Consider the following 24,667-nt stretch of genomic DNA (forward strand, 5'->3'; position numbering starts at 1 on the left):
GTCCTCATATCAGTATTTTGAACAGATTCTGCTGATTATGGAGTTATAAACATTTTGACCATAAGAGGGAGCCAGGAACCAGGATTTGGACACATGTCAGGAGTGGCGACTGCAATCTTATTCTGTGCGCTCTTGTCTCTTCAGCAGTGTTACGTTAGTTTTGAGTTTAGTTTTATTAATACTTCTGAATTAGTTTTATTTGTATATTTTTCAGTTTTCGTGTTCATTTTATTTAGTTAAGGATAATAACCCTGCTCTTCAATGCTGTAAATATTTAGCTTTTTCTCCAACATATCTTTCTCATCAGTTAGAGTTGAAGGGACCTTAATTTGTTGTTAATTTGTTGACTGTGTTCACACGTCACCCCAGGCCCAAGTCCCATCTCAGGTGCAGCTGTTCTCAACTCTACACTTCCACAGCCCACTATTAGCTGGACCACACAAGAATGCCATGCAGTCTTGCAAAAACACATTTTTAGTGAGGCTGCCATCTAGAAACCTAGAAGTGGTTTTAGACTTTTAAAGTAGCCGTAGGAAGGATGTTTTAGAGTGTGAATTTATACAGGAAGACAAAAGTGCCTTGCATTGGAATCTGCTCTTGCCAGCCAACAGGAAATATCAGTCAGGGAGTTAATAAACCACGGGGCGAACATAGGTTTTGAAACTTAATCGTAAAACAGTGTATGAATTAATATGTATTCATATCACCGAGATGTTCTGTTTTGTTTTAGTTTCTCTCCAATTCATCTAAGATAAAACATTTGGTATGCAAATGGCATGAGAAATGTCCAATTCTCATTAGGTTTTCCTTCTTAAACATAACCTGAAATGAAACTTTTGACTATTAAAGCTAATTAATAGAGCCTGGGGTATAAAGCTCTAGTCTAGTCTATTATACTTTGAGTTAAATGCTCTGTTCAAAATTCTATAAACCGGGATATAATATTATATAAAAGGGATATGATATGTAATATCCTCTCATTTTTAGGCATACACTCTTCAGTTTACCTTAAAATCAGCTGAAGGAAAAGCCAAAGAAGAACAAACAACTTGGAGGCTTCTGCTAAGTTACTGTTTGAACAGTAGTTTCCCCCATGTTGCACATTTGCTGGGATCTGTCAGGATAAAATGTTTTGGTTTTAAAAAAAATGTTTGAAACTCCTTTGGGGGCCTGTGGTGGTTTTCGTTAGCTGTGTGAAGTTAAAACGACGGTTATCGAGTGTCCTTAAGAACTGCAAATGCTAATGTTTTGGTGAGTGTGCGTGTAACATCAGGCTTAGCAAAGCCTCACTCCAACAGACTGAAAGCCTTGTGAGTCAGACGACGCAGTGCCAGATGAGCAAAATCTATGGACCACACAGTCTTTTTCTACTGCGTTTCTCATAAATCACAAACCAACTGCAATTCCTCTGATTTAGTTTTAATGTTTGTGCAAGATTTATTTAAAATGTGGAACCACATGAATGTGCATCCCTTGCCTTGCATTCTCAGCAAACACATTTAATGAGGTAACCATTTAAAGGTGCAGTTAGTAAAATAGCTGTATATGGCTTCGAATGCATCTCCGCTGCTGACCCTTACTGAGGAATTTTCCGGAGTGGTGGCTGGGCATAGAGCCACGGAGCGACAGGCCTTCAAACACAGCAGCCCAGCGGCCGCAGGCTCCAGCCTGGTCCTCCAAGAGCCCTGTTACTCTGGTAACCACATAACATCCAGATAGTCTGTGCGCGCTGGTGGATATTTACTTTCCTGAATTTCAGCTGAAGGATGCTGGATATTATGATATGCAGTGTTAATTAGACAGCACATCAATAGATTTGAAACGCCTAAAGACATGTCCAGGTCACACACCCTAAATCAAAGGAATAAAAACAAGTCATATTTTGCTTTAAACATTATTAATAATTCAGCGTCCACTCAATTGCACCGTAATGGCTAGGCCAGTAATTCTCAACCCATTGTCCAACACAATATTCGAAGATAAGATATTTTGGCTAAGATTTGATTTCTGCTATAATTATGACAGTACACTTTTTTTCAAACTTTTTTATTAACAGAAACTAGGAGTGTAGGTACACTGTAAAAAGTAAGTAACCTGGTTGCCTTAAAATGTTAAGTTCATTGAAATGAAAGAATATAGTTAATAAAATGAAGGAGATTGATTTAATCAACAGAAACTCAAAATATTATGTTATCTGAACCACATAAATGATCTAAGTTGATTTGACAAAAGAAAAAATGTTGTGATAACAAATCATGAAAATATTCATTTTTTACAGTGATATTCCGTTAATTAAACCGTTTATTTTGTTCTTCTGTAAAATTCAAGATTTTGATAATGCATGATATCAATAAAAATAATTTATAGATTTATAGATAAAATGTGTGTGTGTGTGTGTGTGTGTGTGTGTGTGTGTGTGTGTGTGTGTGTGTGTGTGTGTGTTTTAGCATTTTATTTAAGTTAACTTTTGGAAGTTTGCTTTCAAACTTTCAAAAGGGCCATGGGATGGCTTCAGATTATTTAATTACATTGAGAACCACTGGTCTAGACAATTTTTATTTTTATTTTTATTTATTTTTTACAATTCCATTATTCTGAATAGTGAGTAATTCCTATTTAATTCTCTTTACCAACGTACAGTATTTGTAATTAAATATATATATATATATGTTTTATATTTTAACTTTTTATCATTACAATAATAGACATAATTTATTTATAGCAAGCAACTGTTTTTTCTTTTCAGTTGTAAATCCCTATTGCTGAAATTTGATATTAAATGATTTGAGCAGTGGGGATTTACACCTGAAAAGACAAAAACATCTGAAAGCTAGTCACAGTTTTCTTGGATTACTTCTAAGCAAAGCAAAATAGTGAGTGTTAGCTGTAAAAATAAATTATGGTTTGATTAAAGATGATGATCCCATTTTACTGTATTTTGAGCTCTTCTATTCTCACTACAGTAATGTAATATCCATTAGCTCTGACTTTAAAATGTTGCTACTGTATAAAAACCCAAATGCCACGCTTTATACCCTCCCTGACAGACTCTACCATTAAGATCCCACCCCTGGCACACCACAAGGGTAATTACACTGAGATATGTGCACAGACTTCAAATGCACAGGCAAAAGAATCCAAGAGAAACAGACTAGAAACCCCACGTTTGCTCAGACAGACACAAACATTTATTGGCAATACACACGAAACGCTAACTGTAAAAGAACGAAGGAGACATGAGGACACAATGGTACATTTGTTTGTTTTAGGAAGCGTCCAATTTCTTTGTGTATATGTCTAGTCTTTGTACAAGGCCAAAGCGAAATATTTCAGATCTTCTTATGCGTGTGTGTGTGTGTGTGTGTGTGTGTGCATGAGTGGATACAAGCAAGGCGTGGACACACAAACACACAGAGGGGTCAGAGGTCAGACTACGACATTCCTCACAGCTCTGGACACACACACATTCTTGACCTATGTTTTTGTCCTTGGACATACTTTAAAAACAGGCTACACTATGTAAACAAACACATAGTTATGTAAGCTGTCCTCTCAAGTGTTATCACACCAAGCAGATAGATTCAGGATTAGGGAAAGGGGATGACATTTTCCATGGGATCCACAGCAGCCTTTTCATATTATGCATAGACTGGTGAAAGAGAAAAAGTACATTTAATGGCCGTTGACACCAAGGACGATAACTATAATGATAACTAAATTAGCATCCACACTCATGGACAATAATGTTCAGTTTAATATAAGCGTGTGTTGCAGTTTAGTCATCTGCCACTTTAAATGCTCAAGCCTTTAAGTCGGCATAAAAAGGAAGTTGTGATAGTATTTTCTTCCCTATTGTGACATATCCAAGTGAAGCGGCTTCTCGAACAAGAAAAAATGTTCGGGCGGGCTTGATTTTGTCCATCAGAAATTGATTGGATCGTTGTGGTTTGCTATTATTGCTGTGTTCTCATGTGAGTGACAGGCTGTCCCGTCCTCCTGCCAGTAAACACATCATCAGAGAAAAGATGTTACTGCAAGAGGGCGGAGAAATAATTTTGAATAAAGCAGATGAAGGCACATGTATTTAAAAAAAAATAATGATGTGCATGAAAATCATTTATAATAAATACTGCAATATTCCATAAAAAATAAGAATAGTCTGATTTGATTTCATGGTGACTTTAAAGTGGGATGGATTCTGATTGGCTGTTAATGTTTCTATTGAATAATCTATTGAAAAAAAATATTGATCTGAAAGTTCAATCCTTTGTGTTGTTATTGTTATAGTTGTGGCACGGACTGCAATTCTTTTAAATTTAGATTGATTTTTAAAACTTTACCTTTATCGTTAGCATTAAAGTTATCATTCTTGGTGTGAACAGGCCTTTAAAAAGTCATTTTGAGATGGCTACTTTGACTTCAGTGGGCTGTTTTAAGACACTAAGGTTGATTTTGACACTGTGTGTGTGTGTGTGTGTTGAGTTTCCTGCTAGCTCAGGTCCAGCCTCACAATTGCCTATTGTCTGGGCCGAGTCACACTTCCTGACAGGGCAGAATTCACGGAAGCAGGGACATAGTCCAAACAAATTCTTTGGGCTACACCTCCAACCCGGTTTCACAGCACCCGCCATTCCAAGGAGGCCTGTGCTAAAGAAAGGGCATGTTCCCAAAAGGAAGTTAATTAGCGTCAAGCTCCTCAGGAAAGCGGGAAGGAAGCAGGTTGAGTCAGAAATATTACTGGCTTCTCATGCACTTACTGTAGAAAATATGGATGTGTTTATCCTCATTATGAGTTCATTAAGTCTGTAAAGGTTGTAAAGATGCTCTGTCGTTAGCTTCTGGGTTAATTTTAAATGCTAAAAATTCTCCAATAGCCCACAAAAACACACATTAAACACCCCATCCTCCACCCAATCCAACACACACACACACACACACACACACACATACAAAGACAAGAAAAAAACGCTTTCCTTCTCAGACGGCAACATCTGGCTTTCATAACCCAAGTCAACGCTCCTTTCCAGCTACTAATGGACTTTAAATAGGAGACCTGACCACTGGGCTCTGTGTCTGTGCCTTGGCGCAACAATTAGACAAATATTTGCTTTTAGGGGAAAATTGGATGGAGAAATATGAGAAAAATATGTTTGAGTTTGTGAGCGTGACATGTAATGGCAGATGCTTGTGTCTAATTGACAGTCACTGAACCCCTTAACTATTCTTGTCGGTCACTTAATATATATTCACACACAAATCACACACAGTATCTCAGTGTATGCTTCAGAAATGGAAAGGAAGGTGTAGATCAGAAATGGACCATTAAAACAAGACAGCCGGAATTCTCTGAGAGTTGAGTAACGTTCGGCAAGTTAATAATTCACTGCATGGATTCGTCACCTTTAGCTTTAAGCAAATTTCACTGGTCACCCTCTCCTGGTTATTTTTACACCGTTTTCTGAGACAAATTGTCACGAGGCTGAAGACGGATGAAGACTGAATGCGTGTGACAGAACACCATCTCCCGGAAGGCGTGACCTCACGGCTTGGTGAGGAGAAGGAGGAGGCTAAGAAGGAGGGTGTAGAGATGGAGGCGATGGAGAAATGGTGACACCTGGACGACGACGAGACCCCGGCAGCGATAATGGTAGACGTCCGAAGGCACAAACCCAGATCCCAGAGACGACAGCCCACGGCGGAGTCGAGGGAGGGAGGAGCCAAGGTGGAGTAGAGGCTGACGTCAACTGGGGGATGACCGACGGAGGCGGAGGCGATGGTTTCCAGGAGGCCTAGGCGATGCTGCGGCGACAAACGTCTGGGGTGGAGCCAGAGTGCCCGAGAACTGAGGCGATGCCGGTGTGATGGAGGACCAAGGCGTACCCGAAGGGAAGGGGGAGCCCGCTGAGTGGAGAAATTAAGCGAAGTCCATGGCGGAGGAGGCGTGATGACTGACCAAGGGGGAGCCAATGGGACAAGGGAACCCAGTAGAGTCGAAAGGCAGAGGGTGTCTGGTGGAGCCAAAGGTGAGAGGAGCCAAGGCGGAGCTGACAGGTCGACAGGCCGAGACGGAGTGAGGTGATCAGAGAGCGGAGGCGGATGGTGGTTGCTTGGCCTGAGGCTCAACGTCATAGCATGGCATTCCAAGAGATTGCGATGGGCTGCAAACCTCCAGCAGAGGCGGGGCTGGAGGACTGGCTGAGAAGGGCGGTGATGGAGGCAGATGGAGACTTGATAGGGTCAAAGGTAATTATACATTGTCCATGCAGGTCTCTGTGCTGTTTAGAAACAGTGATAAAGGTTCAGAGCAAACAGATAAATCACAGTCTAAACCGTCCAATGTGCTGTCTAGCGATGAAGGATCCGAGCAAACAGATAAATCAGAGTTCAAACAGTCCATTGTGCTGTCTAGAAACAGCGATGAATGTTCAGAGCAAACGAAAAATCACAATTCATAGTACTGTCTAGACATCGATGAAGAACGAGAAATGGAGTGGGATAGGGTGGGAGACGATACCTCTGTACTGAAGTCCATCAGCCAGTCCTCAGTCGCTTTTTCCACCGGTATACCCTCGGCCACAGCTGTAGCGGGCTCACACCCCTGGTCAGACTCACTGGTGGGGCTCCTCTGGCTGGTGCGTCACGGTGGGTTGTAAGCACTCCGTCTGCGGGGGGCTCGCACAATTCCTCCGTGGTCACAGGTGGTGAAACAGGCTCTGGGTCTGGCACTGATATGGACCAGGGGTAGACACTCTCCAAACACCGGATGATAGCGACCCTCCAGTTGAGTCCAGAGGTGTCTGGGAGGTCTACAGGGTGATGATAATTTGCCCCGATCCAGAACAAGGACTTCAGGTTCTCGTCGTCGAAGGGGCTGGTGACGGCAAGATGACAGAAGTTTTTGGTGAAAACAAGGAAGTCCAGGCTCTCTAGAAATTTGCCTGCATAATCCATTCTAGGTTCGGTCAAATGTACACAGGATTCAATACAAAGTGATTGTAATAAAACAATAAGCACAGGAGCAGACATAAGGTGTAACAGTGCGTGCGTGAAACAAGGGTAAACACACACAACACGCAAACATTGACCGACAACTGAGACTGCACAGGGAGGAACTTAAAGACATGATGGTGATGAACTAAATAATGATCATCTGTGATGATGAGTTATTGTCTATGGAAACCGATGAGTGGCGGGAAACGAAGACAAAGAACACACGTGACTGATGAAAACAAACTAAAAGTCCATGAAAACAGATCTATGAAGAAACAAAATTGAATGCATGTGACACAAATGTGTGCAGACTGCCCTCATATAAAACATAAACAATGGTGAAACATCCATCGTTAAGGTCTCAAGCACAATGAATTTAAAGGGTTTGGTCGTGTTGCACAACCAGGGATGCAACAGCAAAACGAATGCAGTCCAAAAAAAATCAGTTCTGACCATATATAACTTGCAGTTTAAACAGCCTTTCTTAAAAATTTATTAGGGATGCACCGATGCATCGGCTGAACATCGGTAACGGCCGATATTTGCCTCGTTAACTGCCATCGGCCATCGGGAAATAAAAATGACATTCGCCGATGTCACGTGGGCGTCAGTTTGGTTTGATATGCTGGGGACAGAGACGCATTCGGAAGTGCATTTTCAGAAGTGCTGGGTACAATGACGCATTTATTTTATTTTTTTCTATGAGAAAACTCCTTTTCTCGAAAAAAAAAACGACCATGGTGTGTAGCAGAAGAAGCGGCGGAGTATGCACGATCCGCGAGTGCTGAAGACGTTCTGCACGGCTTTGATGGGTGCGCAGGAGGACACAAATGGGCGGCGACCGCTTCTTCCAGTGGCGGGAGCTTTTCCCTCAGCGCCGTCAACAGATAGAGCGTTAACTGTACACACCGCCGCCGACTTGAGCTGCAAAGAAGCTCTGGCCTCCCTGTCAAGGACGCTTGTCAAAAAGTACGGGAAAGCTTGACCGCTGTGAATAGTGAGTGAGAGCGCGCGCGCGCGCGGTCGGGGCTCTCTCTCTCTCTCTCTCTCTATCTCTCTATCTCTCTATCTCTCTCTCTCTCTCTCTCTCTCTCTCTCTCTCTCAGAAGAGCGCGTGCGCGCTTAAAATTTAATATTTTGGTATGAACATTCACCCGTGTTTTTTCCCTCATAAATGCGAACACGAAAAATAAAATGAATATTATAATGTTTTTTTTGTTGGGTCAGACAATGATTACCAAATTTCTCTCTCATATTGCTCCTCATAACAACTGAAAAATAACTTATAAATAAGGTTATAACTGTCAACCCGAAAGTGACATTAAAGGTTTTTTTTGTTTCATAAATTGGTCTGATTGAATTTGTGCTCATTCTAGGATAGTGTGATCAAGAGCCGAAAGACTTGTATGTTTCCGTGGCACAAAAGAAGGAATAAATAACAAAAAGAAAAAACATCGGCATCGGCCATCGGCCAAGTTGTTATGTTAAACATCGGTATCGGTATCGGCCCAGAATTTCCCAATCGGTGCATCCCTAAAATTGATTTAAGAATTTTCTTATTTATGCTACAAAGATTTGTGAACAAATTACTTGAGACTTCACTTGGACACCAAATTGGACAAGCCTTTCAAAACAAAATATGAAATCGATTGCTCTTCAACAAGTTTTAAATAACTAATCTACAGAGTATAAAAATATTACCAAAAAGGATATGAGACTTGACTTGCACTCGTCCTTGAAAGAATTGACCTAGACTCCACCTCAAAGACTTGGGCACTACGTCAAGTCATAGAAGTATAAACATGTCTGCCATTACCTACAACAACAAGAGAATGACTACATGGCTTTGTTGGACTGATGGAATTTCAATTTCACACCCAGACAGAGGTATTGTAGGAAGACAACTGCTATCAAATGGTTTGGGTTGCGTTTAAAAAGAATGAAACGAGAAAGAGAGTTTAAAGTCTTGGCAGGCTTCGAAACCTATGTGAAAGTAATTTCCTGAGGAGACATCCTTTTTCACCGGGAAAAATTTATCCTGTTTTACTAGCCCCCTTTCCCCAGCCTCCATCTCGCTTCCTCTACCCCCACTACTTTAAAGTGCTCTTGATCCTTATCCCTTATACTGCATTATCCACCTGTTTCTTGAAACCTGAAACATCTGCTTTCTAGTGATATCACTGTCTGTCTTGTCTTTCAAATGCGTATTTACAAGTAGGATTTACCCAAAGCCCAGTCACACTGATCCAGTAAGATAATATTATTGACATCTAATGGCCTAATTGTATTTTGCTGTAAGCAAGAAACACAGTCACATGGACAAAACACTGCATGAGCAAAAAGACCCGTCCATGTGATAACATAAACCCATGTGTCTACTTAAACACACGCCATGCTGTTTCTCTGTGGATTGAGGTAATTAGTCTCTCAAGCTCTCATCATGGAAAATACAGGATGATCAGTATCTCTACAAAGAGATGATGGTGTAGACTAAACACAAAGTACAAGATGAGGGGATTCAAGAAGACACACTTTTATATACTTTAAAACAGTGCAACTCAAGAACAGGATGGGACTAGAGCGAGCTTTGAGAGGACAAACATGTCTACAGTCTTGGCGTATGATGGTAACACATTTTCATATCACAATAATTACTGAAACTTTTATCACGGTATTGAATTACATAACAAAACTTAAGTGTTATCCTCCTAACAGGTTTATGGCAAAAAGAATATTAAAATAAAATAAAACAACAACAACAATTTTTTTTTTAATGAAAACCTAACAAGTCTTTAAAGGTAGTTCATCCAAAAATGTAAATTCTGTCATCATTTACTCACCCTCAGGTTGTTCCAACCTGTATGAATTTCTTTCTCCTGCTGAACACAAAAGAAGATACTTTGAAGAATATGGGTAACCAAACAGTTGGCCCCAATGACTTCCATAGTATGAAGAAAAAAAAAAAAGAAAAAAAAACCTATGGAAGTAAATAGGGTCCCATCAACTGTTTGGTTGCTGACATTCTTCAAAATATACTTTCGTGTTCATCAAAAAAAAAAAAAAACTTCATACAGGTTCAGAAAACCTTGAGGCTGAGTAGCCTAAATGATGACATAATTGACATTTTTGGGTTTAAACAAACATGGTAAGTATAGTGCTGTAATGAACACCATATATACAAATCTTAAGTTTTTTTTAAGCATTTAAATACTGTTAAAAAACAGAAAGTAGAACAGCCTGCTTTGTTTACAGGGGTTACCGTGGTAAAGGCTGCATTTCTGCTGTTCCATAAGTGCCATTACCTTATATCGATACGTCTACTACAGTCAAAAAGGAAATAAACAAAAAAAGCTGAAAGCAGAAAATAACTCACTGGAGGGCGGAAACTCTGATAACATTAGACTGTGTGTACACTATACTCAATTACAAGCTTATCTTACATTTCTTAATAATCACCTCACTATCAAGAGTAAGCATCAAGTGTGGGAAAGAAAGAATCACATTGTTTTCTCAAAGGCATTTGTCATCATCAGATCATGTGTGAAAATAACTCTGCATGTTTAAATGCCTTTGTGGACTGTTTGAAGCTTTTGAAGAGAAACTTGATATTACAAACTTCAACACTCGCTATTTGTTAACCCAGAGTTCATTACGAGGTAGCATACATAGAGGAAAGCCAGCCCCCAGGACATCGCTCAAATCCGAGCTCCATAAACATTGCCATGATAAGCTAAGAATTCTCCACTGGATCCATTCCCTTTTTGGCACTGATCTCAAGACAGGAATCACAGTTAACGGGCCTGAACACCGGCGGTTTCTGCGCAATCACTGCAGAAAGAACACAGGAAGACAACATGGACATGTTGGAAACAACATAGCTATTTACAGCTATTTATTTATTTTAATTAAATGTTTCAAGGAAAGAGCCTATAATTTAAGCTTGTACAGACAAAATACTTTAACCCCAGGGTTCACAGACAAGGCTTAAGCCTAGTCCCAGACTAAAATGCATGTTTGAGCTCTTTTAATTGAAAGCAACTTGCACTCAGCTATCTTAAAATATGTCAGTGCCATTGTCTTGTCTCCAGACACGTTTCGAAGGCACGTTTATAAAAGATACTTATTTGTCCTAATTAAACTAAGGCCTAATCGTGGCTTAATCTAAGCCTTGTCTGTGAAACCAGGCCTAAAACACTGGACAATATTTGTGCAATGTGGGTTTAAGGACTCTGTTATTTTGATAACATTTACTATTATATTTAATATTTTGAAATAGCTTTTATTTTTATGTTTTCAGATGTAATTTTAATTTTAGTTTATATTTCTAGTAATTTTGATATGTGCTTTTGTAATTATTTTTTAAATATATATATTACTATTTAGGTTTATTTGTCCATTTTTACTTTTTCCAGGTCTTCAACTAGTTGCCAAGGCAAATTTTCTCATTTTCATTTAGTTTTTCATCTAATATTGAAATTATTATTTTAATTCATGGTTTGATTTCAATGAACAAACATGTTTTTAAAGGTTTTTTGTTTCAATTTTGAAAAGGGGCTGGGCTTGCTTCATTGTTGACTTTGCATTATAAAATAAAACTTATGTGAAAGGAAGAGGAGGAACTGGGGGGAAACAGATTGAGAGAAAGAGAGATTGGGGTGGACCAAGAAAAAAGGAAAAGATAGACTGTTGTGAAGTCAAAAGGGGGAGAGAAAAACCTAAAATTATATCCCTGCCTCCCTTTTGGGACTAACATCTGAAAAGTATCCAAAAGCTACATGTTATCCACAGCAAATAGCTGACATGCTTGAGCAGAGGGGATTGTTTACTCTAGGAAGAACAAGATAGAGCAGCTGATGGGACAATGAAAGAGCAGAGAGAAAAACAGAAAATAAAGATGATAAGATATAGCCTATGTGACAGAAATGATCTTGACACACAGGCATAGACAAACATACTGTCCAAATTCTAGCAGTTGGTATTAAATGCAGTCAATGGCATTATATCTCTGGAAACCGCTGCTTTGTAATCCACGATGACTTTAACTCCCAAACTCCCAACACCCTCCCAAATGGCTTTTTCACCTATCCATCTCTAAATTCTAACAGCAGCAACAGTGATTTTGAATGGATCAGCGTGTTATTCCGGGCTATTTTCCCTCTCAATGCATGAGAGAACTGCTCTGAATCACAATCAATTTCCCATTGATGCTCATGCATAGCTCTTGGATACAAACTGCCAGACTTTCATTGATCTACTGATCTGCTTACATCAACACACCGCCCTGGGTTATGAATTATTCTGTCCCAATGGTGACACCAAAACTAAAGCCATAGACTTTGATCACAGGCCTTTTTACAGTTTATGCAATGCCTGCTGAAAGCAAACATCTTCAAACAGGGACGCAGTATTTAAATTTGAAAATGTAAGACTTTATAGTTACTTTCCTGAGCACAATACATGCTTTGATAAAAACATGAGGATAAAATGGAATCTTGTTGCTGATCTGAGCAACTTTTAAAATCTTTCCAATAATAATGTAATGTTATGACAAAGTTTTAAAAGTAGTATAAAGCCGGGTGCACACTACGATTTATAACAGTCCTTTGCGATTGTTCCTTGTCAGATCGTACAAACATGATCCCTGATGTTATCCACGTCACATTGTAAGATCTCAGTTGTCATTAATGTCAGACAACAAGAAGACTCGTCAAGAGTTTTACATCATCAATCAATGATACGTTCTGTAATAGTGAGGATTGAAACACACTGGATTGAAATGGTGGCTGTAAAGAAATCTCTAATGTAAATGTTGGTCTTGGCTTGTCTAAGACAATTTGACGGTCGTCGTAGTAGGACAAGTCACACTGCAGGACCGTGAGTCAAATCTTCTGACACTGCCAGAATTTCGTTGGAGGTAAAATTTGATCGCAATGGTCATTAATCGGCTGTCGCTGATTCTGAACATGTCAAACTAACGATTAAAGACTTCAGATTTTAGCCTAGGATCAGAGGAATCTTTTAGGATTTGCAAAATTTGTCTCAGACGGCCAAATCGTGGCCAAAAATGTATGTGTGACCAGTGACCCCGGTTTAAGGTGTGTTTGACTTGAAGAGGCGCTGCGCAGACAGATCGGTGAATGACATCAAAGTACGGCAAGTGCGATCAGAGCGCAGACGGCCCGCATGCTTTCGAATCGCTCTAACAATACTTTGATGTCATACTTTAATGGGCTTTATGCACAGCTGCACTACTTCCTGAACTTCAGGCAGGTCCTTTGTTTCCTGTCTGCCATGATTGGACAAACTGATTAATCCAGGTGTGCCTGACCACCTGAATTAATCAGTTTGTCCAATAATGGCAGACAGGAAACAAAGGACCTGCCTGAAGTTCAGGAAGTAGTGCAGCTGTGCATAAAGCCCATTGACATCTGTCTGCGCAGCGCTGCTTCAAGTCGAACACACCAATTATAGACATGTTGACAGGGCTTGTCATGTGATTTCAAAATGTCTGCACCCATGAGGGGGTACCGCCGCTCCATATGTAGAATAAAAAAGCTTTACCCAGACTAATATATCTGGAATCTTTGCCTAATTTAAGTGTACATCATTTTAATGACACTTCCCCAAAGTGCTATTCATTTTCAGCAAATAAATACACAAAGTAGCCTACAGCTTAAAACATCAGATATGTAACAAAACTTAAATTAATCCTTCTCCGTCTAAACGCTATAAGCAATTTATTAAGTAATAAAGCAGTTTTTTCGACTACTCGAGAGATCTACAGTCGTGGCATTGAACACATTGGGAACATGGAACTGGTCCAAAAAGTCTTCGAAATGCCCGCCCCCGATTCTGCCCAGCAGCGCGAGCGCGAGAGCTAGACTGACACAGAGCTTCACACTGACCGCATGCCTCTCAAACCGAAGACTGTACTCAAGAGAAAAGTTTCATGGTGGACGGCTGGATCTTACCTTTTGTTGAGATAAATCTCATTATTGCTTTTTGGGTCATGATAAACTTGTATTCATCAACCCACAAGGTGAGTTGTTTTGATTTACTCAATTGTCAGATTAACGACAGATTATTTTTGCCTCAGCATTTTGAATTATCAACACATTTAAGATCAAACCTTCTATCAAAAGTATACTAAATTTGCGTTTGTTTAGTGCGTACTATTAACAGCTAACCAGTGTTAATTTGGTAAATAAGAAGGCTCTACAGACTAGTCGTGTGTGATTGTGTGCATGACGGAGGAAACTTAATCTGTGCTGCTGTAAAATTAGTATGCGCGCGCCACTCCATATTTACAGTTCATGCCCCTTATGAGCGGCAGTCAAATGATGATTTGAATTCTTTATGATGAATTAAGTTTACTTAATAACATACTTTAGATAATGAACTTGATTCAAGATTTGGTTTTGGTAACTGATCAGCAGAACATGCACTCTTTTGCAACTCTACTTTTATATATTAAACTGTTCCCTTAACAGTGAGGAGTGAATAAACTAGGATGACATTTCTGTGAAGCAATAAAACCCAAAGTTCACAAATGATTAGATCAATGGACTGTAGTGAAAACTGCTTCAGCAACATTTCAGTACAGCAACATTGATCTGTCCTTGTCCAGGCTATGTTTAGTTAATGTTCAGATGAAAATGAAAATTTCCATTAACTAGCCTAGTTTATTAACTAGTTTTTTAGCATTGTGCTTCTACCTTTTAGGATTTGTTTAGATAAGTAAACCATTTTGTAGATAGCATTTAGATTTATTAACAAATGAAAGTTAAATTAGTGTAAATAAGATAATAAAGAGAATAAAGATGTGAGTAAAACTGACCCAGACAGTTGCTGTATATATATTTTTTTTCACATAACACCATCATGGTATTTTCCATCATGGACTCACTCTGCCAGACGGTCATGCTGAGTGCTTTGAGTAAAAATAGGGAATGTTCAGATGATGAAATGAGTATATTTGTAATCATGATTTACGCCTAGGGGGCCCTTTTTTTCTTTAGACAACATGAGATACCAGAAAAAAGTGGAGGTCATTGGGTGAAAAGAAAAAATGAGGCCTTATCTTGAATGTTTGTTCACCTAGTTAGCTAAGTTATAGTGTAGCCTAGCTGATCAAGATTTAGTTTTGGGCAAAGGGAGAATGATGTTAAGAAACCCCACTTGAACCATTTTTCAGTTCAAAAGAACAACAAATGTTCAGTCAGTGTGACTTATGTTCAAATGACTTATTTTAATGACATCATGTGAATCTGCAGTGGACGGCTGCAAAAATCAAATGCTGTTAAGATCAGACAGATCAACTTTAATGCCCACATGAAAGAAGGCAGACAGTCCCACAAAGAAAGAGGAGGAAAAACCCTAAACGTGTTTCCAATCTGGGATGTGGGTACCGTACTGGATGTCTGTAATAGACAGAGATGTTTCCCCCAGGAATGCATTCACACACACGGGATCTATTAGACTGCGGTTTACGGGTTGACGTGTGCATCTCCTTCTTTGAAACAATGCACAGCCATTTCCACAGACATAATTCCATTGTTTGCATCCACTAGAAACAGCTGCAAGAATTATGTGACAGTGTGTTTTGGTTTATTGCCATATGTCAAGAGTCAACAGCAGCCCTGCTGAATGTCAGCGTACGAGTTGGTTATGTTGTGTTTAGCACATTACATGATAAATGCCACCAACCATTCCCATTTCTCAGAAGATGTTGGGGGGAAAAAATTATGTCTGGGGACAATATTTTATTAATTCATTTTAGACCATACATCTATGGACAGATGTGATTTCATGTTTCACACGATGTTGACCAAATACTTGAATATGAATACTTCAAAACACAATTTTATTTAATTTATATACAAAAGTTTGGAGTAATTAAGATTTTATTTTATCATAAGTCTCACCTAGGCTGAATTTATTTGACCAAAATATATTAAAAACAGTAATATTGTGAAATATTATTACATTTAAAATAACTTCTATTTTAATATATTTAAAAATTTAATTTATTCCTGTGATGGCATCATTACTCCAGTCCTCAGTGTCACATGAGCAGAAATCATTAATATGTTAATATGTCAAAAAAAAAAATATATATATATATATATATATAAACACACACTTGGTCATTTCTAGGTCACTAAAAAACATTTTTGTTTCATAAATACTCCTCTCTAGATACAGTACCTAGCAAATGGGGAAAAACCAAATGCTAAGACATTCCGAAATTGATGTTTTATTCAATTTTTCACTCAAATTGTTATGCTGATAATATAATTTGTAATTAAAATATTTATGTAATTGGGGGAAAAAATCACTAGTGGTGATAGACTTTTGGTCTGCTTTGATCCTGATCTGTGTTACATATCCACCTGTTTCCCTCTCTCATACAGGACGTTTGTTGATTTTACAAGAACCCCTTCAAACCGGGACGTCTTGAGTGGACTAAAGCCAGCAGAGGGGGGGATTCAGGGTGAAGGAAGGGAAGAGGGATTAGGGGCTAATCCTGGACATGACCAATCCTTAAGGAGCCTCCGTCAAGCCGTACTATTGCCCAGATTATTACATTTAATTTATTGCCTTTTAAAGACCCTTTATCTCCCCTGGGGGATTCCTGGCGAGTGGGCCGCTGGATTTGAGTATCTTAAAAAACAAAGGATCTGGAGCAGCAGCCGTTGGGAGTGGAGGAGCATGAAGAGAGTATACATGCAGGGATAAAGCAACAAGCCTCTCTGCCGTCTCACAATCCAGCGGGGTGCAGGTCAGAGGTCACTGAATGAACTTGGATTGGGAAAGTATGCGGTCACATTGATTACACAAAACTGATTAAGGTATGTGGCTTCTATTTGTTTTCAGTTGTAAAATATGTTTGTAGTGTTTCTCCCAGGACTAAACAGCCGATGATTAAATTTTTAACCGACACTAATCAGGTAAAGGGTTTGGCTAAACGACTTGTGCTTATCACATACGGTGAGTCTTTAGTGGCAATTTAGCATGAAATGTGCAACACAGCCAAAGCAAAGCTTGTTGTTTACTGAGACGTGAGACTTTACTCCTTTTAAAAACGATTCTCATTACTTTAACTACAGTCAAGCACAAATAAAAAGTCTGAGCTGACCCTAATGCTAAATTAGATCAAATAAACTACTAACAAACATTTTTTTTCTTTCTTTTTTTCTTTTTTTATTGGCTTAACTATGAATCAAAGTGTTTCCCAAATGTTTTTTTTTCTCATCTATTAACTGAATACCACTCTTTTAGCAAAAAAAAAGAAAGTATTTTTTAATAGAAATTTGAGCTTCTTTTCCCCAACTTCATGTCATTGAGAAATGTACACTCAGTGTATCTTTGCTTTTACAATCTGAGACTGGGAAAATGCTATGGTAAATAGACTTTTGTAACAGGATACCCTTAAAGTGAACGACCGAAATACTGTAAAGTGCAAGGGAATGACTGAGGAGTCAAAGCTGAATTTAGGCCTTTAAAGGGCACTACACTCAATAATTATATAAAAGACTCATTAAAATCTCATCAAGTCAAATTAGCTGAGATTTACAGAACATACAATTTTAAATATATATACATTTTCACAGCAAAAGTTGATAATTAATGTTGCATTTCTGTGCCAATATCTCATACCACAGACATGGCATAATTTTCTTTTTAGGAACTGAATTGTGATATTGTTAACATTTGCATCTTCCAGAGCATGTAGCAGCAGATTCTCTGGACCTTACTAAAGAAGGAGCTCATGGTTTCAGTCCTAAACCACAGAGATATCTGCAGCCAGAGCTGAATTTATTTCTGAACTGATTTTTTTTCAGAAGCACAAACCCAGAACAACTGTGAAGCCCAGAATCTTTGACCACATATGCAGCAGAGGTTTTCAGGAATTGGAGTCATGCATATTTTCAGCTCACATTTATCTTCACCGAATCTTTCTGGATATGAACAAAGACTGATGGCCAAAATGGGACATAGCTGAATGTGTCTGCCTTTTGAGAAACTGTGAAAAGAAACTTTCCACTCAACTGCGGTTTTTATTCAGCTTGAACGGTGATGCGTGTATAATTTGCTTTCTTGCGTTGTTAAAAAAATCATTTTTGTGGAGGTTTTTTTTTTTACTGGTTCTGGAAACTTAAGATTTGTACTTGGAGAAGCCATGAACCTGGGTAAGTTGTCTAGCCTGAAGGGCCTGGTTTCCCACTCCTCAGGAAAGCGTCGTTTTAAAGGTGACCTTACCCCGGACATGATCAGTCCCCCATTGGGCGACTTCCGCCACACAATGCACGTGGGCCGCGGAGGAGACGTGTTCGGGGACACCTCGTTCCTCAGCAATCATGGTGGAGCAGGAAATAATGCAGATGGAGACTCCTCCTCCACTTCAGAGAAGAATGAGGGATTCTTCTCCCGCACGTTTCGCCATGTCCGCAAGACCCCCGACAGGCCCCGCGGCGGATCCAAGGACCTTTCACCCCCACCTCCACCAGTTTCTCCAATCATAAAGAATGCCATTTCCCTCCCCCGGCTGGACGTGGACTCACCCAACGGCTGTCCCGTGAAAGTGCTTTTCCCTAGTTCACCAAAAACACCTGAGAACTCCACATGCTTATATGGTGAGTCTGTCAATGTTCACACTCAGAATCAGATTCAAATTCAGAAGTGAATCCCATAAACTATGAGTGTTCTGTGTGTGTACAGAATACAGAAGCCGCAACTGAAATGGTTGAACATGCAGGGCTGATCCCACAATGAAGGAATTTAAAATTTGAGATATCTAGCCTTAGAATGAAAATGAATGAAAAAATCTTGGTTTCCATGATGTATTTTTACATCATTGTCTAGTTTTACTCCTTTGTATAATATTTCATTTTCCCAGAAATTGCTGTTTGGGAGTAACTTGTCCGCAAAGTCGACGTTAAACATTGTGTCCATTGAGAGTCTTATAGGAGAAAATCATTTAAACGTATCACTTTAAAAATTGGCACCTCACATACAGATGAAAATTCTCTGTAAATGTGTTTCCAGACTTATTCAGTAATCATGAACAAATAATCATGGGAAATGTCATGGAAATGTATTGGTTAAAGGTGCATGGGGGTAAACAGGGGAGAGAGTAATTCACATTTTTTTTGTAGCACCACAGCTCCGACAAATGATCTAAAAGCGTCTAAAAGGATGTCACTGCATTAACAAAATAAGTTCAGTTCTGTTGAATGTAAATAAAGTTTGAATGTGCAGTTTTTGTGAGCAAATTCTGTTGTAGAAAGCAATTATTAAAATTAATTATTATTAATAGGAGTAGGACAACCATATTTAGCAGTGTCTACACTAATGTTCAAACATTTGGGGTCAGTAAGAATTTTTTTTAATTTTTTTTTTAAGAAATTAATACTTTTATTCAGAAAGGACACATGAACTAAAGTGACTGTAAATACACTTGTAATGTTACAAAAGATTTCTATTTCACACTAATGCTGTTTTTTAAATATTCTATTCATCAAAGAATCCTGAAAAATTATCCATAGCAGGTTCCACAAAAATATTAAGCTGCACAACTGTTTTCAACATTGACAATAAAAAGAAATGTTACTTGAGCACCAAATCAGTATTTCAGAATGATTTATGAAGGATCATGTGACACTGTAGACTGGAGCCATGGTGCTGAAAATTCAGCTTTGCAATCATAGGAATAAATTACATTTTAAAACAGAAAATAGTTATTTGAATTGTTATAATTTCAACAAATGTACTGTTTTTTTTAGGGGTGAATCAAATACATTCAGGCTCGTTGAGCATATAAAAGAGACTTCTTACCGGAAATCTTACCGACCCCAAACATTTGAGCGGTAGTGTGTGTCATGCATGTTTTGTCTAAATTAAATATGTTTGTTTACTAGCTTTCTGTCCTTAAGGGAAACATGAGGTAGATCAAACAGAAAAGTATTTGATAAACCATCTAAACACCTGTGGCAATCCCAGACTCCTTTTCAGACCCAGACATTACAGTTCAGTGATCAGCGTCTGCCTCACCCATTCAAATACCTCAAACATGCCTCACTGGCTTCTCTGCAGGAGAGCCTGTTCAAAAACAAAACCCCTGCATGCTCATAAACACACACCAAACACACACCCAAACAGGCTGATGTTTATCCTTAGTTTAATTATCAATATGTGACCCTGTCTGGACCACAAAACCAGTCACAAGTTGCACGGGTATATTTGTGGCAATAGCCAACAAAAATTATGGGTCAAAAAGGTTAAGGTTGTATGGGTCAAAATTATCGATTTTTCTTTTATGCCAAAAATCATTAGGACATTAAAGGTGCTCGAAGCGATGTTGGGTGACGTCACTTCTTGTTGACGTTCGAAGTATTGTCAAACAAAAGGGAGGCTAGCTCGACCCTTCCTCCTCCTCATCCCGTCCCCTCCCTTCCGTGCTTTTCAGATGTAAATTCCTTCTCCTTTTTCCCTCTTCTTTGCCATTTGTTCATCGGAACGTCTTCTCTTTGGTCGTGTGTCGGCCATATCAAAATTCAAGAGAATATAATTCTAACGTTAGTCATTGTCTAGGACATCTCTCCTCTAGCTAACTTCCCTCTTCATGCTTCTCTCTTCTCCACTCCCCACACCCCCCTTCATGTGCACACGCACTAACCCCCCAAAACCCACCCCCAAATCATTCTTGTTGGTTATTGGCTGGAACACTGTTTGTTATGTTTCGTGGTCCAGGCTGGGCCAGTTAGTTTTTGTTGCTGTTTATGGACCATGGGCTGTCTACAGAGTCCACGTTTTTTTTATGGTGTGTTCAGGGGACAGGCAGCTAGCGGATAGAGAGGAGATGTTTGCTGTATGTGACAAAAAAAAAATTCGGCCTAAAAAACGTGTGACATTTCTTAGAGCACCATGAAGATATTTAGTAACTTTCCTACTGTAAATATTTAAAAAGATATATTTTTGTGAGTGAATGCAGCAAAAGCGCAAACATAAATGGACAACTTTAAAGGCGATTTTCTCAATGTTTAGATTTTTTTGCACCCTCAGATTCCAGATTTTCAAAAAGTTTTATCTTGGCCAAATATTGTCCTATCTTAACAAACCATACATCAATGGAAACTTATTTTTTCAGTTTGCAGATGAAAATAAAAACAAAACAAAAAAACAATTCCATTTAAAACCATTGACCCATGTGACTGGTTTTGTGGTCCAGGTCACATATATGGAAAGTATAAGTATGTAAACTAAGTGTTTAATTCAGCTTACTGAATGACTCACCATCGGACTGAACGCTAATGTTGTTCTGACCAGGAGCTATGAATGAGATGTTTTAGTGCTGAGCGCACATCCCGTTTCAGAGCCCTGTTTTCAATCATGTGAATACTTTTTTTTGTATCCATATAATGTACAACTATCCTGTAGTTTGTAATTTCTGCCCTTTCTGTGACAAGTGTGCACTTTAGCAAAGCTTTTTGCAAGAGAGAAATCTTTAAGGGACAGTTCACCTAAAATTTGTAATTCTGTTATAGTTTACTCACGTCCTCATATCATTCCAAACCTGTATAAATTTCTTCTGTGGAACACAAAAGAAGATTTTGTAAAGATTTATTTTTTGTCCTTACAATGCAAGTCAATGGGGTCCAAAAATTCTAACATTTGGACCCCACTGACTTCCATTGTATTCACAAAAACACTTTTCCTTAGGGTGAGTAAATGATGACAAAATGTTCATTTTTGGTTGAACTATCTCTTTAAGGGTATCTAGTTCAACCACATGGCAGAAATGATTTACTACTTTTGCTTATGCTGCAGTCCGGAACCACCAAATGTAATGTGTAGGTTCTCACTGCCCTCTGCTGGTTGAACTCATAAGCAAGAACAATTTTGTTTTTCTTTCTTTGTTTTGCAGGTTTGGAGTCTGGCTTTGTGACCTTGCCGAGACTGTCACGCACTGAGCGTCCAGCCCAGGGCAGCTCTCCCTCAGCTTGCCCTCCTGAAATCCATAGAGGCTCGCTCACAGACACGGGTATCCCGTCCTTTCCCTGTTCAGACTCCGTCAGTCCTTCCGACTCCATGAACTCTTTCACCCTGGATCTGGGCCCTTCCCTCATGTCTGAAGTCTTTGCTATGATTGACAGCCCTATGTGTGAAATGGCCAGTCCCATCAGTGAAAAGACACCGTCCACCGATGAAAACTCTGAGGTGGACTCGGACGCAACCATGTCCTTGGTGGACTCACTCCTGAGAGAAGACGATGACGGTAGGACGCGGTTGTATGGAGGAGAGTGGAAACATTCAGACTTTATTAATGGTGAGTCACCCAAAAGGTCCATGCTGGGGGATCAGATGCGCTCCTTCTCTGTTGAGGATCACGGCATGGAGCCGGAGAGTTTCCAGAGGGCTGCTGATGTGCTGGCACGTCATTATGGGAGTGGAAGACTCAGGAATACAAACACCAACAACTCTCACAGGAGAGAACCATACAACTATGCTGATGAGGAGGATGAGATTAAAGTCTAACACTATGAGATGCCTAAAGTCCAAATCACACAGCACTTTTAAAGGGATAGTTCATCCAAAAAATTCTAATTCTGTCATTATGTTTGTTCCATGTTGTTCCAAAACTGCACAACCTCCTGTCTTCTGTGGAACTCGAAAGAAGATATTTTGAAGAATGTTTCAACTGTTTTTGACCAATTTAAGTCAGTTGGGTTCAATGTTGTTTGGTACCCTAAGTTCTTCAAATTATCTTTGTTCTGCAGAAAAAGGTTCTGGAAGGTTTGGAATGATATGAGTAAATAATAACAGAATAAAAAATGTTCAGGTGGAGTACCGCTTTAATAACAATCAAAGAACAAAATTGAAATAATGAGATATGACTCCAGAAAACTTAGAATACAACCCACAAGTCAAATGAACTATTGTTAAACTTTTGGTGCGTTTTTTTAATTTATTTAGGAGTGTAACAACCCCAGTTCTCATTCAGGATCATTATTTGGAAAAGAGCAGCAAGGATATTCACCTAAAACTCTCCTTTTGTGTTCCACAAAAAAAGTCATTCAAGTTCGTAATGACAGGAAGGCAATGACAGAATTTTATTTTTAGATGAACTATTCCTTTAATAATATTTCTAAACGTTTGCAATGGGGAAAATGAAAGCTAATGGATTGTTATTTACCCCTGCATTCATCTTGTTTTGAAGAAAGTGATGAAAACCTGAAATATGAGAAGATCTACAAGGACAAAAACTAATGTTGGCATCTAAAATTTTCACTTTTGTTTGATCCTACCTTCTCATCCCTAAAATATAAGCTTTTCCAGAGGAAATAAAACCAGCCACATTTGCTCTGTATTGCACAATAAACAGCTGGCTAACAATGGTAACAGTATACAATTAAAATATGCAATATTTTAGTTTGCAGTATTTACATTTCAAGTAAACCTTACGTAGTGTACAGTGATACCATGTAGAAGCACAGACATATACCTGCTAGCTAACTTGTATTTACTATGCAAAACACTTTGCAGTTTGCATTCATTTAGTTTTAATTGCTCATATTTCAATTGTAGATGACATTGTGTGGCAGTTTCATTTTTTAAACCCTTATTTACTGGGAAACCAGCAATCTTTACAAGACAAGACGAAGGCCTACAGGTCACTGTGATGCACAAAGCTGTGATGTGCAGCACAAAAACAGAAAAAACAAGCAACCATGACTGTCATTTCCTTTATTACATGATAAATATCTTCAGATAAACACAGTATTCAGTAATATCATGCCCACCGATGTTTATCAATGCATTATGAAATTATGATTAAATATTAATATGAATTTTGTTTGAATTTAAGTTTGTTTATTATGAGGAGTTGACCTCTCCATTCATTCGCTTAATCACAATATAATATGTACAAATTGTACGTTTGTGCGGGTTTGCACAAGAAATATACAAAATAGCAATGTATGTTATCTATCAATGACAGCAATAAAGTTTTCATTAAAAGAAGCTATGAACAACATCAGCCTTAAAATGCTTTAATAAGTGTAAGTGCAAATAATGATTTGACTTATGGCATTTCAAATGTCATGCTTCAGAATAAGCTTATACATAAATAGCTAATTTGAAGCGTGTCAGTACGCCTCAGATCGAAACCAAAGGAAGTCAGATTGTTATATTTGTGTTTGATAGTACCTAAAACCTGGATCTAAGACACTATAGCCAAAAAAATAAGACGCACTACTGTTCAAAAGTTTGGGGTCAGTAAGATTTTTAAAGAAACTAATTCTTTTATTCAGTGAGGATGCATCAAATTGATCAAGTGACAGTAAAGACTGCACACTTTCTACTAAATGCACAGTCCTGAACATTTCAGTTTCAAAAAAAGGTTTCTTTTCATCAAAGAAACCTGAAAAAAAAAGTATCAAGATTTCCACAAAAATATTAAGCAACACAACGGTTTCCAACTTTGATAATAATAAGAAATGTTTCTTGAGCCATCATATTAGAATGATTTCTGAAGGATCATGTGACACTGAACACTAGAGTAATGATGCTGAAAATTCAGCTTTGCCATCACACGAATAAATTACATTTTAAAATATATTAAAACAGTTATTTTAAATTGTAATAATATTTCACAATATTACTGTTTTTACTACAT

The 24,667-nt window shown here is 38.6% G+C and overlaps 1 protein-coding gene across 2 annotated transcripts; it reads left to right on the forward strand.

The window, feature by feature from the left end:
* Positions 1-13,388: 13,388 nt before the first annotated feature.
* Positions 13,389-23,780, forward strand: cdc42ep1a (CDC42 effector protein (Rho GTPase binding) 1a). Of its 2 annotated transcripts, none has more exons than XM_084434896.1 (4): positions 13,389-14,029; positions 16,404-16,841; positions 17,835-18,626; positions 21,917-23,780. In XM_084434896.1, exons 3-4 carry the CDS (start codon positions 18,173-18,175, stop codon positions 22,525-22,527), a joined length of 1,065 nt encoding a protein of 354 aa, XP_084291022.1. In that variant the 5' UTR covers positions 13,389-14,029; positions 16,404-16,841; positions 17,835-18,172; the 3' UTR covers positions 22,528-23,780. The 2 variants fall into 2 exon arrangements, with proteins under 2 accessions (XP_084291022.1, XP_084291021.1); XM_084434895.1 differs by having other exon boundaries at positions 13,839-14,029; positions 17,717-18,626.
* The last annotated feature ends 887 nt before the right edge of the window (positions 23,781-24,667 follow it).

The sequence above is a fragment of the Rutilus rutilus genome (genome assembly GCF_951802725.1).
Source record: "Rutilus rutilus genome assembly, chromosome: 16".
NCBI lineage: Eukaryota > Metazoa > Chordata > Actinopteri > Cypriniformes > Leuciscidae > Rutilus > Rutilus rutilus.

What these genes read in the sequence shown, in the direction of transcription:
- cdc42ep1a (XM_084434896.1), top strand. Translation starts at nt 18,173, where the DNA reads ATGAACCTGGGTAAGTTGTCTAGCCTGAAGGGCCTGGTTTCCCACTCC. An exon ending in GAACTCCACATGCTTATATG is followed by an intron (nt 18,627 to 21,916) that starts GTGAGTCTGTCA and finishes TTTGTTTTGCAG; the next exon opens with GTTTGGAGTCTGGCTTTGTG.